Source organism: Haliaeetus albicilla, chromosome Z (genome assembly GCF_947461875.1).
Source record: "Haliaeetus albicilla chromosome Z, bHalAlb1.1, whole genome shotgun sequence".
Taxonomy (NCBI): domain Eukaryota; kingdom Metazoa; phylum Chordata; class Aves; order Accipitriformes; family Accipitridae; genus Haliaeetus; species Haliaeetus albicilla.
In genome coordinates, this window is record NC_091516.1 from 9,017,945 (window position 1) to 9,035,251 (window position 17,307).

Here is a 17,307-nt window from a genome sequence, read left to right on the forward strand (position 1 = left end):
CAGACTCCAGCATTGTCTGGGAACTCAGGATCTTGCTATCGCAAATCTATCTAGTATGACTGGTCCAGAAGTTGGCTACACATATGTAGGCTGGATAGGTCTATATGCTCTGTTGTCATACAGTGCTATGGCAGAGAAACCCTGAGAGCTTGCTTCAGTAGGAACTCACTGGCTTTGTCTATGTTACCAGGGTGGCACAAGTAAGGAAAGACCAAGGTTCAGGCTGCTGTGATTCATTCTGGTTCCCAGGCTGCATGCTCATGCTTTGCTCACACTGGGTCTTTGCCAGCAACAAAAGCTATGATGACTGTTGGTACTAGGTACATGCTTAGACAGCAACACTGTAGGCAGTGCACTTTGTATGGCATCTTGATGTGCAGCTTGATTTGAGCATTCCAGTAGCATACTTCCATGTGTACCATAAGACTCCTAGGTACAGATAGGCAGTAAATTCATAGAAAAGACCACTTCCCATGCACTAAGTCACCAGTGTAGATGTATTTACTGAAACTATTTAGAAAGTTCCCAGCAACTTACATGTCCTTTTGGAGGAAAAAAAAAAAGCCAAAACATAAATCACTTTTCATGCCGGCTGAACAAAACTAACTGCACCTCCTTGATCTACAGCTGGAAAATATATGCAATGAAACTGCTTCTTAGATATGCAGTCTTTACTGAAGTATTACATGCTTTTTCATGTGTGTTCTCAAGTTAGATCAGTGCATTAATATCAGGAATATATATAGTATACATATAACAACTGACCAAAGCAAAACCAACTGTTATTCCTTATCTGTTCTGTATCTGACAAAGCTAATGATGAATTTGTTCTTTTGTGCTCCCCTCCACTACAGATTGATTCTGTTAACTTCCAAATGGTATTCCAACTGAATATGCTGACAACACATTACTTTGCTGCAAACAAATATTCTAAGACTATGAACAGAGACATCGCTGAGGTCTGAGCTCACTGTAAAGTGAGCAACAAACTCCAGGTAGTTCATTGAAACGTTTTTAATAAAGGCGTAGGAAGAGCTTCCTTATTATAAAAGCCTACAGTTGTCCATTTTTGATGATGCAGTTTCTACTGGCTAATCTTTTCTAGACAGTTCTAATGAGCAAGAAAGTGCTTATCTTCTCTAGTCCCTGAAACTGAAGTGTGTGAAAGACACCCAGAAACATGTCTCTTCTCTGACTGTTCCAATTACCTGCCAAAACTATGGAAGATCCGAGCATCACAGAGAAATCTGAAATAACAAGTTTCACATGCAAGCCACATAAACCCCCGAAACATATTTTCCCTCCCCTGAAGTGATCACACGCAAACATACAATTGTCTTGGAAAACCGTAACATCTCCTGATAGGCAAGATTAGTCCAGATTCTCTTTTTAGCCGTACCAGTCAGTTTCTCCCCACTATCTCTTCATTACTTCAGTGTTGCCAGTTCTTGCCCTTATTTGTCTTAGCAGATGGTAGAACTGAGTTATGTTATTAGGAACTAGAAGCCCAATTATAGTACTGAATTAAGTAATGGAGCCATAAGAAACATGTTTAATATGCAATTATCATAAGGCAACATGACAACATGGGTAGATGCAGTTTATAATTATATGATTTTGAAGCATAATGTTTCAGGAGAGATCAATAAGTCAATATTTAATAAACAAATTTTGCTATAATTTCTGTCATGGAAAAACAAGGAAATAATTTTTTATTTGCTAAAACAAACAAATCACACTGTTAGAAAATTTCCCAACTATGTTGAGCTTTTCAGAAGCTCGGCATCAGAAGCCAAGGGTATGCAATTCTGGTATCAACTTATTCAGATTTCACTTTCAACTTATAAAATGGCCATTCCTCTCTGCAATTCAAAAGAAAAAGCATGCCAACCATGAAAATGAGAAATGTCATATTATAATCAAAAGCTAACATATGCAAAAGCTATAAGAAAGCCAAGAGGATCTTTTACACTGAAAATGACTGGAATGGAGAAGAGAAAAAAAAAAAAAAGAAAAAGAAAAAGCAGCTTGGGAAGTTATTACCCATCAGCTAAGCTACTTGAGTTATGCACTTTGACATAATTAGGCATGATTAACCAGGATGGTACTTTGAGCTAAACATGTTTTACTTCGTTATAAAACAGATTAGCAATGTGCACGCTAATAAACAGTAAGAAGTATCTCTATAATGCTCTATCATTTTCCTATACCTTTAAAAGCAACGACTATTTCAAAATTCTGTACAATCTTCCTATAAATAAGCATCACTGGGATAGCTCTTCAGGCTTAGTATTTCCAGGCAAGATCTAAAAAACTGTGAATAGGTTAAAGTAAATGATGAAGATTAACTTTAAAATGCATTTGAATTGTAAAAAACATGCATAATGAATATATACAATTTTACCATCAGACGTTTTTAGTGCACATAACAGTCCAGCAACATCCTTACCTTGCTGTTGCCAAAACATACTCATGACGTGGGGACCAAGACACTGCCAATACTTCTTGCCTGTGACCTAAAAATTATATGAAAAAGCTTATACACACCATTTTATGTACATAACTAAAAGTAAAAGCACATACTTAGTTCTATTGGATCCACCAATCCAGAAGAATAATCTAAATTGTAATATGAATTTGAATTTTGTGAAAATACATTGTTTTGGGCTAGAGGTTATTTCTTTCTTCCTCTTGCTCGAGTGGGATTGTGGCAAGCTGAAGTGATACATGGAATATTACATGTGTATAACTTTTGATAACAAAGACGGTTTTACCTGTGCAAAAGACATTATAGCACAGTCACAGCTACTGAGTTTACTTTAAATACTGGTATTAAATTTCATGTTAGCAGTGGTGTTCTCACACACAGAAGGACATTTCCATTTGTTTTCCTTCAAATCCTTTTGAAATGTTTAATAAAAAGTATATTTGCCTTATGTACTTAAGATTAAAACTTTATTCAGCTTATCCTCAAATACTCATCCTGAATTTGGGAAATTTTTTTCCTCTAATTAGGTCTGAAATATTAAGATATTAAGACAAATGTCTTAGCAATGTCATATCCAGTGCAGCTTAGTGACAAGTAATATATATATACACACACACTCTTTAAAACCTGGAAAGTTTTAAAAATGTTAAACAAATACAGACAAGAAATGAAAGATGGCAATCACACTTCACGTAATAAAAGAAACACATTGCTGAAAAATAAACTAAGTTATACAGATACATTTTTGCCAATGCAGTTTAGAGCTACATAAACCATCTTGTTTCTGGCACATCTTCTAGTAGCTGGTTTTCCATTACCAAAGTAATCAAAGGGCTGTGATGCCCAGGATAATGGAAAAAAAAAAAAACCCTCCATAATACAGGTACTACAGGATACAGTTGGAAGGCTCAGGGCAGACACATTTATTTGGATCCATTAAGTAAACTACAGCCAAACATTTCAGCTGCTAGATTTAGCCTATGTGAAAAATATTCATACCTATTTTGAAGACACTATTGAGTGCTTCAAGTTCTGTACAGAGCTATTAGATTATGTTTAAGTGGGGGACATAATCTGCTTCCACTTGTTCCTCTAATATTGCACTTGAGCTAACTGTACCAGGCTGCGTACAAAGACACAACCAGCTTGGGCCTGGAAAGCACTAACTGTTGTGTCAAAATCAAGAAGCCCTGCTGAAACCAAACTGATTCTCTAGAAAGCTATTTTTGTGTCTGTACTCTCTGGTGCTCTCAGTTCTAGAAACAGAATATTGAGATGCCCACTGTGGCCAATTCAGTTCAGAAGAGTTTAATGGCTTAAGCTCTGCATCACACAAAAACACCTAGGCTGCTTTTACACTTGAGTGGACCACTGAATGAACAGAGCTGCATTTGCACATTGCTGTGTCCGACCTAATGCGTCGCTACAGTTTCTAGATCAGATCTGGCTCTTGCCCTGCTGGTTTGAAGCATGAAGATTTACCTTGCAATTGCCTTTGCTTTAGCATGTGTATATACACTCATACTTCAGAAAGTAAACATTAGAAAGGAGACATTAAGGGCAAATTCTCATTAAGTGCAAAAAGTAATGGATTACGGAACAATAAACCTCTATGTTTACTGAACTAGGTAAATGCGAAGGATTGATACTACCCTTCTATAGCAAGTAGTACCTTACCTCTTACACAAACTTCTAAACAAATCCATGCAAGCACCTCCACAGGATATTTTGTTAAAAATAGTGAAGGTTTTTTTGTTCTGTGTTTGTGAGGTTTTTTTGTTGTGTTTTTGTTTGGGGTTGTTGTTTATTAAAAAAAAAAACCCACAAAACAAAACCAAAAACCCCACCCAGAACAGTATCCCAGATTGAATTTCCATGAACACAAAACAAATGCCTACACTTAACCACGCAATAAATAGCAATCACTATTAATTAGATCATGAAAAAGCCCAAACATCTGTAATAACTTCATTAATTAATATTTGTATTCTCCAATTCATTAGCACTAGACTAACGCCCTGAGGAACGTCTTGCCACTGTGTAACTTTCACAACTGGCAATAAATAAATTCGTCATGTACTTACAAAGAATACATTGTATACAGTGTTTCTTTACAGGACTTGTTTTACTCAAAGTAGTTATTGTTTAACATTTATGTTTCAGACTAAAAAGTACCCTGCAGAATGTGAGAACAGGATCCAGACTTCAAGTCACAGAGCTGTACTTTGGGGCTTTTGGTACCAACTGTAACAAGAGAAACAAAGACAGCTAAAAAAAAACCAAACCACCACCATTTGAGAGAACAACAACAAAAAAACTTAGCAATGACAGAAAGAGAGGAAAAATGTTAGCTGCATCACAGTTCAGTCAGACCAATGCAATCTATTAATAGAGTTACATTTTTAGTCCAAGTAAATTTACAATATAACAAACAAAATTTAGAAACTGGGGATAAACAGGCCAGTACTTATGAAGCTTAAAAATTAAGAATATCTCCTCATTATTTTTTTTTGCTAAACATAATTACATTGTGTACATGTAAGCAATACACACATGCACCTATTTACACAATTTACTATGTTTGGATCTAATAAACTTCAAATGTTAACTTACATAATGAAAGGTAATGTAATTATAGCTAGGAATTTTTATCCAGAAGGAGAATTGATTGATGTATTATTTCAGAAGAGCAAATGTGATATTCTCATTGACATCATCTGACTAACTGCTATTTTATTTTACCAATGACCTTACATCTTACGAAGACTCAAATTATGTAAAAGACAGGGGAGGAAAAAACCAAAACCCTACTGGATATTGCTTGCTACTATAACCCCAAAATGCATAGGGCATTTCTTAAAAGCACATACATACCTGCTATTAAACAATGCTTTGTAGCAACTGGAGACATGTGATGGCTATAAACTGTTCCCTCAAAGTGAAATACATCTGCAGGCTGATAATAAAAAGATTAAATTAGTCACAGTGCAAGTATGTTATCATAATGTAAATCCTCATTAAGTATTTTTCAAGTAACAACTACAAATGAGACTGCATACTAATTACATATTAACAATAACTCTCCTGGTAAGAAACCAGATCACACAAACAACACAAAGTAAGTCTGTTTCCAACACTAGAACAACTACACTAAAGCTCAGAGATGACTCAAAAAAAAAGACAAAGAAAATTGGCTAATTAGGAGCATGAATGGAAATTATTAAAAAGTGATCAAAAATTAAAAACCTAACAAGAAAAAACAGCAAACAAGAAGGTTATAATATGGAGATAGAAGTCAACAGGAAAGAGGCACTTAAGACTAAATTTAGAAGCCCCTTGTCATTCACAAACATCACATAGTATCTTCAGTTCCTCAAAAAAAAAAAACAAAACCAAAAAAACCCCCGCCAAAAAAACCCCCATACAAAATTATTAGCATCCTTCTGGATGCTTGGTCCTGTTGGGTTCTGGGAGAACTGCAGATGTGGAATGAATAACATGTATACAAAGAAGCCTGCAAACTGTAGAAATTCTCTCTTACTTGTAAAGTATTTGTATCCCATATTTTCAAGGTTTTGTCAAATGAGCTGGATGTGAACATGCCAGTGTCATGAGGGTACCACTGGACTGTCTCCACACTGAATCTATGTACATCAGGATGGCTCCTAAAATCAAGGAAAAGATTCCAATTGGTTAGAGTCTTGATAATCATATAATTGTCTTGATATTTGATGGCAAATTGAAAATGTAGTTTAAACTTTTTTTTTTAATTTGTACTGAATTTTTTAAGAAGAACTAGTTGTTTTGGTGCCTCAATTTTCAGTCAACCGATGTTAATTTCTTTGAAGAGCCCCCATCTCAACTACAGATCATTTACCTTTTCAAAATATGGTATCTGTTGCATATCTCAAGTTAAGACGTGCAGTGTGAGGCATAAAAGGCACTAATGTCCTTTAAAATTTTAAAAGATCTAATGTTTAAAGATCTAATGTTTAAAGATCTAATGTTTAAAGATCTAATGTTTAAAGATCTAATGTTTAAAGATCTAATGTTTAAAGATCTAATGTTTAAAGATCTAATGTTTAAAGATCTAATGTTTAAAGATCTAATGTTTAAAGATCTAATGTTTAAAGATCTAATGTTTAAAGATCTAATGTTTAAAGATCTAATGTTTAAAGATCTAATGTTTAAAGATCTAATGTTTAAAGATCTAATGTTTAAAGATCTAATGTTTAAAGATCTAATGTTTAAAGATCTAATGTTTAAAGATCTAATGTTTAAAGATCTAATGTTTAAAGATCTAATGTTTAAAGATCTAATGTTTAAAGATCTAATGTTTAAAGATCTAATGTTTAAAGATCTAATGTTTAAAGATCTAATGTTTAAAGATCTAATGTTTAAAGATCTAATGTTTAAAGATCTAATGTTTAAAGATCTAATGTTTAAAGATCTAATGTTTAAAGATCTAATGTTTAAAGATCTAATGTTTAAAGATCTAATGTTTAAAGATCTAATGTTTAAAGATCTAATGTTTAAAGATCTAATGTTTAAAGATCTAATGTTTAAAGATCTAATGTTTAAAGATCTAATGTTTAAAGATCTAATGTTTAAAGATCTAATGTTTAAAGCGAGGGCGTAACACTAAAAACCATGTTTCCCACTTAGAAATGGATCCACTGAAAAATACAACATACACAGTTCAAAAAATTCATTATTATTGGCTAATAATTACAGCTATACCGTTATTGGAAAATCACATATCCTGAAGTCACCAGAATCAGTGGACTGAGTTACTGAGAGTTAATTATTTTTGCATTCAAAAATGAAAGAGGAAGAACAATATGAAACTTTCAACTCAACTATGCATAGTATGATTATTAATACATTAAGAGTGGTGGGAAGAAGGGACACCAGAGCCAACCTTGACAGCTCCAGGATATGATTCAACAGCCCAGGCTCTGAACAATACAGGTTCTTTCACCACTCATATCTGAGCTGGATCCATGTGAATCCAGCTTCAGGGCCCAAAATCATGCTCCCAGACTCAGAAGTACCATGCTGTTGTTGGTTAACCCTAGGCAGCTAAGTACCACCACAGCCACTCGCTCATTGCCCCTCTGCAGTGGAATGAGGGAGAGAATCCAATGGCAAAGGTGAGAAAACTTGTGGGTTGAGATTTAGACATCTTAATAAGCAAAAGGAAACAAAACAGCCCACCAAAAAAATGGAGAAACAAGTGATGCAAAAGCAATCCCTCATCACAGGCTGATTGATGCCCATCCAGACCCTGAGCAATGGCAACCCCCAGAAAACTTCCCCCAAGCTTTATTGCTGCATATGACATTCTATGGTATGGAATATCAATATCAATTCAGGTCAGCTATTGCAGCTGTGCTCCCTCTGAGTCTCTTGTCCACTCCCAGCCTACTTGCTGAGGGCGCAGAGTGACAGAGAATGCCTCGACTCTACGCAAGCAGTATCAAAACATCAGTGTGTTATCAAGACCAGTCACAAATCCAAAATATAGCACCATACAAGCTACTATGAAGAAAATTAATTCCATCCCAGCCAGATAGAGTACACATGCGAAAATAGGCCAGCTGACTACATCTGCAGCTAGTGAAGGGGTCACAAGATTTCTTCATTTCAGCTCTCACCTTTGCATTGTTCTTTCAAGTGCCCTGGCCTCCCAAGCAATAACTACTGCACAGGTACCATTGTGTAAACACAGATGCAGATCTTCTGTATAGATTTGGCACTACACGTAAGCTAATAAACCTTCCTGTTTACTTGGGTTGCTAGAAAGCACAGAAGATGTCTTTAAATAGAGTTAGCCTGAAGCCAGCACTGACAATACTAAGCAAGAGCTATTGAGCAAATGTTGAACTTAGTTTAATAATTCCTGCATTGCTTATCTTTGAGGCATACCTTAGAACTGCCTGTTACTTTGCCATGGTGCTAAAAATCAACAGATTTTGTGCACTTATTCTATTGCAGGGTCAAGCTAAAAATCTTCAGTACCTGAAGTACCAGGAACTTCTGACTCAGTGTGAACTTACTCCTGCAGAGACATTTGAATGCACTATGCAGAAAAATCTAAACTGACGGAACTAATTACCCTGGCACAATAAATATAAGTGCACAACACTGGATGGTGTTCAGCACTGCACCAGAGCAATCAATTCTGTCATAATCCAGAGGGCTGAGGAATGAACTGAAAAACTCTGGAGTAGCTCCACAGGAATCACCTTTGATCTGGCTAGGCTTAGTAATAGCCGCATGCCATTCAGCCTGGCTTCATGTCTCAGGGCTGCATGCTATTCCCAGTTCATTCTATATGCAGTATTTTCTCCCATTACTCAGAATATCCTAACCTTTTCTACCAAAAGAAAATACAGAATTAATTCTATGGATAGTAAGGTCACTGCCATTCATTCTTCCTAGACAGGTTTTGAGTAGAGGAGACTACCTTAGACACAAGCATCAGCTACATATTACCTAGAAGCTGGTACTGTTAAGTTACTCTCAAATGCCAGTTTTTGCCACAGGACAGCATGGATCATGTGAAACCATGTAAAGCTCGATGTGCCAACTCCTAGTGGAACATGGAAAGGTCTTGGTTTTTTGCAATAGTGGCCCTACATTCTAGATGAGAGACACCAGATAAACCACAGCCTACCATCAGGAATTATCTCCTCTGATGGAGGATAACTGGACCCTCAGCAGGCCCAGTTCAGAGCCTATTCAGAAATAGCCTGAAAGGGCCTCTACTGCTTATTCTTTAAGCAGTTTTGAGACCAGAGTTGCATTGTACCCTGCAAACTTAGAACACAGGCAAACTTTTGCAACATGTCATTATCATGTGCTTCAAAGATAGGAGCCAGATAGTCAGATGGAAGTGTTTCTTACTGGTAATTATAAAGTCATTTATGATGTTAGGAATGCTGCATGAATAATATTCCAATATCTGAAGCTATATCCGCAGCTAATTAGCTACAATAAGTATTTAAAACGTGCTGGGAAGCTACCTGAATACTGGGAATAAATAGTTGAAGCAAATAACCTACTATGGGAACTTCAAGCAATAATAATAAGCCTATCATTTAGAACATTGTATCACACAAAATCAGATTCTGTTAGTACTCTTTATGCCTCTACTCAGCTGATAAGAAGTAAAAGATGCATCTGTGCAAATTAAGACCTACTCAAGAAACAGACTATCAACTCACAATGCTCATGAACAGACTTTTCAAGTATGGAGTGTTTCTACTGACCTAATAGAAGTTAACAATTGCATGATTTTAGCACAGATTTGCCAGTTTTTATGCTGTGTCTTCTCAGCATGTATTTCTTCAGTTTGCTGTGTCTGTTTCAGAATCCATTTCAGTTTTGAAATTTGGGGATGTCTAGTCATTATTGTCCTTAATTACAATTTTAGTTAATTTTGTTCAAGAAGTCTCAGCCATCAAGACTTACCAAATGCAGCTTACTTGCAGTAGATTCTGTTCCTACCCTTTTGTTTTGATGCATGTTCTATTAACCTTTTTCTGTCTTATGGTCCAAGATACCACTTAGGCCTTTTATTGTTACAAATCTGTTCTGTTCTTATTGATCTTACTCATGAAGCTCTTAGACCTCAAATAATTTGAAGACTGGGAAAAAATAAGGGGAAAATGTAGCTACTAATCTTTTCCACAATAGGATATATCTTATGAGTCTGAGATAAAGTCCTAACCTATTAGGTAACCTTACTATCTAAACACAAGGAAGAAAACAGCTTTTGCTAGAAGACTTAATGCCCGTAATGGACAAATTTATACTGCCTGCAGGTAACACCTGAAAAATCAATAAAGGCTTTGAGTCTTTATATAGTTTACACACAGTAAGGTAGTACCCTGTTCTTCGGAAAAATATGTCCCATTTTTGTCAGTAGCACATCTGTCTTCATTCAAACATATTCTTAAGAAGATCTGTATTAATTACTCCTGTACCTGGTGAACACCTGGTGAACTTAATACAGCTATTAGTAAAGCTGGGAGCAGGGAGAAGAGAAATAAAACCAACAACTGCAAATCTGTATTAGATTTTTTTTTCAATCACATGAACAGGGTTACGCAAAGATAGTTTTCCTTTTGCTTAAACACAGATTTATTCAAAGATACATATAATATGTGTATTTGAGGGATACAAGGACTATTTCTGCAACAGTCCCAAAATTACCTTCTCATAGTTACTGGCACAGAGTCAGCAAATTTCAACATGAAACAATTAGAAAACTCACAGGTGAGGGAACTGTGACCTGGAAAAGGGTTGAGGGGTTTTTTTGGTCTTTTTTCTAGTGTTAAAATGTGAGATTGGAGTACTAACTCTGACTTTTTTGCGGGGTCTACAGCAATACAAGCCTCTCTACTTTAGATTCCATATGAGTACAATTAATATCCTCCATTTTAACTTTTGAACCGCCCAAAATCTGCTCAAACAATATCAGAGAGCCATTGTACATATATCGTAACTGTTAGAGCAGACAAATCAAGAAAAAAACAATTAGCTCCTGCTACTTAGTAAATCATATAAATCCTCACAAAGTTTCTTCCTTTTTTTGTTTGTTTTCTTTCTTTTTTTTTTTTTTCATGCCAAAACCCATAATGCATCGTGCTAACCTTCAGATTTCTGGTACTATTTTCTGCAGTCTTTTTATCCTAGAAGTAAGAACACACATTATTTTGTGAGTTTAATGCTAGTCACACAAGAGATATCACTATGAACTTTTAACAGAATCTTTGAGTACCTACCTTCCCACAGAACAAAGTGCTTTACATGTGTAACTTGGTTTTCTGCTCAAGTTTTCAAGGTCATAAAGCACAATAACACCATCTGATCCACCAGATAACATGCTGAAAGTATTAATAAAGCACACAAGTTACAACACTCATGATCTCAATATGCTCAATACAACTGAGCATTCAGCAAGAAAATAAATCCATGGTACCAAAACACAGTGAAGTACCCATACACATTTTTACCAATTAAAGTATATACTTACTATCTTCCCTCAACAGGCTCAATATCAAGGGTGTTGACACCACTCCCGTGTATTCTTTCCACATCTCTATCTTTATTTAATTCCAAACTTAGAACCCTTAAAATAACAACAAGGGGAAAAAAGCAACAAACAAACAAACAAAGATATATGAACAACAAGAACAGCAGAATTGTAGAATGTTACTAAGTAGCTCTGAACAGCTCAAACCATAGTTTCGTGCTTCCTCAATGCATTTAACCCACCTCTTATTTTTTGCAAAACTAGACTCGCAGACATGATACATGGCTGGAAATAAGTCCTGTGAAGTTGGCAGAAAGAATATTTTATTCTTTATGTTGTTTGGAAGGTAAGAGAGAAATAAATATGTAAAATAGGCTCAAAGATACAGCAGAACTGCATTTGTGGTTAACATATGCAACAAAAACCGGAATGCAATTTGAAAACATTACCAAGCAGTTGTTGCAGTTGCAACAAATATCAGTTACTTTGAAGCTTCATCATGTACCATCCTTCCAAGCTTCATCCTACTTGGAACTACGGACACCTAGTGGGCAGATTCATTTAGTTTAACAAATTACAGTATCTCCTTTAAGGAAACAATCTTTGTGTGTTACATTTTCTGTAACATTAAATAAAAACTACGCTATCCACAAGAGGAAGCTTCCAAGAGAAACTTCCCTGAACTGCAATTAGTATCTTGTACTACTTAGTAGTAGCCTGTTATCGTTAAATACGCTAGTATTACATAGTCAAAGAGAGATTCTGCTTCCTTAAACCACACTACCTAACATAAAATTAGCCTTACAAGATGATCAGAGCTTCCTACAGCACTATTTTGTAAAAACGACTATCAACAACAACATAACTAAGTAGACAGACGAAAAGCTGTAGAGCAGGGCAGCCCTACTCAGCTTCAGCTTGAGTGGCAAAAATCTTGATGGGAGAAGGTTAGGCTGTTACAGGCAGACCCCCAGCAGCGTGTCTGTAGGCATGCTTCAAAAGCAGCAAGTCATTTAAGCTCTTTTAAAAACATGTGAAATATAATTATGCAAGAATTCACCTAAAATAAGAATTTTGACATATATAAGACACTTAGTTTAAAACTTTTGAGCTCAAGATTTAATTTTAGTGAAACAATAAATCCCCCTAAAGAATTGTTATAAAACATATGACTTCAAAATGTAGACATAAATACAATCTACTGAAGACTATAGATTATTTCTTTTTAAAGTAAAATTAAAAAGTTTAGGAAGGCAAATGTTAGGTAGACGGTTCTCCAAGCGGCATAAATTCTGCCCACTGTGCTTCCATTCTTAACACTGAATGCTACATGAGTGCCGAGGGCACAGGAAGGATGCAACCGTGTTGTCCAAATGCACACAAAGGAGCTTCCTGAATCACCAAAATGCATGTCAATTTTAGACAGATTCTTTTTATAAAGATACAGCCCCCAAAGCTGTAAATCACCAACACAAATCCTTCCTGCTGATGGAGTGGTGGGAGCAACTGAACTGAGGTTGGCTTTATTGGATTCACCCTGAAATACAGCTGCAAAACTGATTCTCTGGTAACGAACAAGTATTATCACATCACGACTTTTAGCAGGAATATTAGTAAGCCTCTCCACACAGTCACCGCTTTCCACAAAAGCTGTTGGGAACCCAACAAAACCCCTGCACCTAATTCTTCCGCAACCTGACACGAGGCCAAGTTTGGAAAGAGGGAGGATGAAGCGACGCTGGCACACAAGCATCACCGACATCTCGCTTCTGCACAAAGCGGAACGTAGCCGCAGGCAACCCAAAACATCTGCTGAAACCGCCAAGACAGCAAGGGCCGTAATGCCGAGGTACGCGGCATTGCCCTGCCCCTACTCAGCCCACCCCAGGGCTGCTAATCCACGCTCGTTCACAACAGAACCCCACGGGAAACTCCCGAGCCGAGGCACACGGCAGACACGCGGGAGCCTCTGCCGGGGAGCCCGGGCCGGCCCCGGAGGCTCCCGGCTCCCCGCCACCGGCGCACACGGCGCGGCTGCGGCAGGGCAAAGCTCCGCTCTCACCTCAGGCCGGCCCCGCTTGGGTCGGACGAGGGCTCCCCGGCAGAGCGGAGCCGGGGGCTGCCGCCTCACGCCGCCTGAGGCGGCCGTTCCGGGGCTACGCCGCGCCGCGCCGCGCTCCCCACCGGTCCCCACTCCCTACGGGTCCCCGCTACCTCCGGGTGGCCTCGGCCCGGCGCAACCGCCCTGGATCGTCGAGCCCAGCCTGACGAGCCGAAATGAACCCCAACATGGCGACACCGCCAAGCCGCTCCCACCCGTCTGCGCCATCTTGGGCCAGGCGTGGCCGGGATTGGCTCGGGGCAGGCCGCCCTCCACCAACGGCGAGCGGCGTTACTGCCATGCCCGCCACCGTCGGCGCCGGTTGAGCGTGGTCGGCGGGGCGGGGCCGGGCGCGGGTCGGCGCGCGCGGACGTGACGCAGCCCGCTGGGGGCGGGGCCCGGCGGCGGCCGTCGCGGCGGCGGTGGTGGTGGCGGCGGCGGCGGTGGCGGCGGCGGCGGCGGCGACGGCGACCTTGGCGGCGGGATCCCCGCTCCCCGCCGGGATGAGCTGGGCCTGGCAGGCGCTGCGCGCCCTGCGCCTGCGGCTCCTCGGGCCCGCCAAGGAGCTGGTGGGCACCGACCAGTTCGGCAACAAGTACTACCGGGTGCCCAAGCACGAGACCCGCGCAGGTAGGCACGGGGGAGGCGGCCGCTCTGACGGCGGGGCCGGGCCGGGCCGGGCCGGCGGCGTCGTCGTCGTCGTCTGGCGGCGGCCCTGCGCGGGGAGCCGCGCGCGTGCGAGCCCCCGCCTCGTGCTGCGGGGTCGCCGCTGTTGTCATCCCCGTCCCCGTCCGTCCCCCCCCACCCCCGCCGAGCCCGAACGGAGCGCGGTCGGTCCCGCGTGGTCGGTGAGCCCGTTGCTGCCGTCTGCGGGGGCCGCTGCCCGGCTGCGAGAAGGAGCGGCTGCCGGGGGAACCGGCGGTGGGCCCGCTCTGTGCTGCGCGCTTCCAAAACCGCCTTCAGCTCCTCGTGCGGCTGGCGCTGTGACGCGGGAGCACGCCTGCAGGCAGGCGTCGAGGGGTCGGGAGTGTAGCGGTCGCCCTGTGGTCGGCAGGCGGCAATGAACAGATTGGCTCTTCTTGGTGAGTCGGGGCACTTCTGCGTATGTTTTGAAGTGAATTCCTGCACGTGTGTTGGCTGCGCTCTTGAGGAAAAATAGTTTTCTAGGTTTCTGCCTGTGTTCCAGGAGCCTGGGTGCTCTTATAGCATGTCCTCACATCGTTCGTTACAGATGCTATGCTTACGCTGCACGGCTACGTATAACGTATTGAAGGCAGCTTCCCTGAAGGTGTCTAAGTGCACATGCTATGCCATAGTAATAATAATTTACGGTCCTCTTGCTTCTCCTTGCACAGGCTTGTTTATCTGCTTGCTGTACTCCATGTGTTTTGTGTGACTGCATCAACTAGAGCAGCCCCAGGCTGTGGAGACCTCCTACTTGATATTCTTCAGAGTACAAGAAGCAGACAGTCTGAGGCTGCACAGTCACTTAGTACCCTTCCTAAAAGGAAGGGAGGGAAGGGGCACACACTTTCCCTTCAGAAACATGTAATGTCTTCTGGAATTATTTTGCCTGCAGAGCAGTTCCCCTGACCTGTTTTGCTGTGCAACTTCATGAACAACTGGCAGTGACTCGAAGCAGGTCTGCCCAAACAAGTGTCTGGGAAGAAGATGTGAACACCCTTTTGTCAGCAGTGTGTTTTTCCTCTGAGTTAATATGACAGTGTAGCACTTCCAGGCCTTCTGCATCTTGCTTTCAGCTTTTGGTCTTCTCACTTTTGGGGTTCATGGTGACTTTCAGGGGTGTACAAAAGGCTGTGTCTTTTAACATACAGGAAGCAGTAAGAACTGCAGTCACATTCCTTGTGTGTGATAACTGCAGTGTCAGTCCTTATTTACCAGTAAAAATGACTCTTTTTATCAGAAATACTGGCAGTCTTTTTCTCAGTGTTCGAATTTTTGCTGGCGTGCCTTTCACAGTGAAAGCCTTCTGCTGAAACTTTAAGGCTGATCTCTGGGTTTAGAACTTAATTATACTGTAGTTGTAGTGCCAGTTAGAGCGCAGGGGAGGTGGGACGAAGCTATTGAACTCAGCAGGAGCACAGTATAAGAGGCTTTTAAAATTAGTAATGAATCGAAATAGTTGTATCTAAGATCACATCGTGGCAGCCTTCATGTTTCCCAGTATTTCTTCAGACAAACTGTAGGAATACTGGGTATAAGACTTTGGAGGTAAAGTTGCACTGATTTTGCTTTGAGTAGGGAGGGCCAGCTCTTAAATGCTCTCTGCACTTGCAACCTCTGGCTGAAGTCTTATGAGGAGCAGCTGAGGGAACTGGGGTTGTTTAGCCTGGAGAAAAGGAGGCTGAGGGGAGACCTTATTGCTCTCTACAGCTGTCTGAAAGGAGGTTGTAGTGAGGTGGGTGCTGGTCTCTTCTATCAAGTAACTAGTGACAGGATGAGAGGAAATGGCCTCAAGTTGTGCCAGGGGAGGTTTAGATTGGATAATAGGAAAAATTTCTTTACTGAAACGGTTATCAGGCATTGGAACAGGCTACCCAGGGAAGTGGTGGAGTCACTATCCCTGGAGGTGTTGAAAAAGTGCGTAGATGTGGCATGGTTTAGTGGGCATGGTGGTGTGGGGTTAATGGTTGGACTCCATGATCTTAAAGGTCTTTTCCAACCTAAACAATTCTATGAATGAAGTCAGTGAGAACAGCAATTCTGTAAACCTTAAGGCTTTTGCACGTTTATTCTATTTTAGTGATACAGGTGACACAGTGCAGTTCTACTGAATTATCAGTACTCCTCTGTTATTGGATTTTCTTCTCTCGTTCTTTCACTTGTCTTACTTTCTTTGTCTTGATACATTGAAAATTCTGCACCACCAGGTTGCACTAATGCAATGTTTTACTGCCACCAAAAGGGAGAGATCTTCTCTTCCCCCTATTTTCTTTCTCACTGCTGCTGACTTTTCACTGTCATTTATTTCACTTCCTGTAGAAAACTTTTAATAGAAAAATGGATTAAAATGACTTGACGAAGAATAAATTGCAAGCTGGAACTGGCACAGAAGTGGGAATGAAGAGTTTGGGCTGTTACATAGCATAAGGTTATACAAGAACTCTTGAAACAAAGTGAAGAGCTAGAACTTTGATTACAGAGTCTCTAACACTTCCTAACCATATTCACCTCAGTCTTCCTCTGCCTTCTAATAGTTTGCTATTAAGCTTTTTAATTCCTCTGATCTGACCTAGTCAAATGCATATTATCTGGGAAAAATCATGTATTTAAAAAAAAAAGTACTAAGAAGCAGAAAAAAACCACCCCAACTGGCAAAGGGCTAATTTTTTATTCACTCTTCCCAGGCTTCTCTTTTATCTTTGGAATGAAAGTAATATAATATAATATATTTATATATAATATATAAATATATATAAGTATATAATATAATTTAGCTTTACAGACTGAAATTTGAGATACTTAGAAGTAATAGCACATCTTCCATAAATGTTTTCATTCACAGTCAGTTAATTCTCCCTTATTGTCCTTTTTTTATGTAACTAGAGAACAGGAGAGTGCATATGAAAAATACTACTACTGGAATTCTGTGTGAAAATACTACTTTAGAAAATTCTGTTTTCTGTTAAATTTACTGATGTATATTCAACACTG

At 39.9% G+C, this 17,307-nt stretch overlaps 2 protein-coding genes across 4 annotated transcripts in view; one reads left to right on the forward strand and one right to left on the reverse strand.

The window, feature by feature from the left end:
- The window catches only part of ERCC8 (ERCC excision repair 8, CSA ubiquitin ligase complex subunit), a 31,191-nt gene extending 17,247 nt beyond the window's left edge, over nucleotides 1-13,944 (reverse strand). The window contains exons 1-7 of one of the 3 annotated variants that reach the window (XM_069775727.1): nucleotides 13,746-13,944; nucleotides 11,532-11,627; nucleotides 11,281-11,382; nucleotides 6,030-6,153; nucleotides 5,363-5,444; nucleotides 4,664-4,732; nucleotides 2,450-2,516 (exon numbers count right to left, since the gene is read on the reverse strand). In XM_069775727.1, coding sequence (XP_069631828.1) covers nucleotides 2,450-2,516; nucleotides 4,664-4,732; nucleotides 5,363-5,444; nucleotides 6,030-6,153; nucleotides 11,281-11,382; nucleotides 11,532-11,627; nucleotides 13,746-13,933 — 728 coding nt within the window. In that variant the 5' untranslated portion in view covers nucleotides 13,934-13,944. The remainder of the gene's footprint in view (nucleotides 1-2,449; nucleotides 2,517-4,663; nucleotides 4,733-5,362; nucleotides 5,445-6,029; nucleotides 6,154-11,280; nucleotides 11,383-11,531; nucleotides 11,628-13,745) is intronic. The other 2 variants (XM_069775725.1, XM_069775724.1) reach the window with 2 other exon arrangements.
- Nucleotides 13,945-14,040: 96 nt separating this feature from the next.
- The window catches only part of NDUFAF2 (NADH:ubiquinone oxidoreductase complex assembly factor 2), a 65,999-nt gene continuing 62,732 nt past the window's right edge, over nucleotides 14,041-17,307 (forward strand). Inside the window, exon 1 of the mRNA XM_069775728.1 lies at nucleotides 14,041-14,262. Within this exon, the coding sequence (XP_069631829.1) occupies nucleotides 14,136-14,262 (127 nt within the window). The 5' untranslated portion in view covers nucleotides 14,041-14,135. The remainder of the gene's footprint in view (nucleotides 14,263-17,307) is intronic.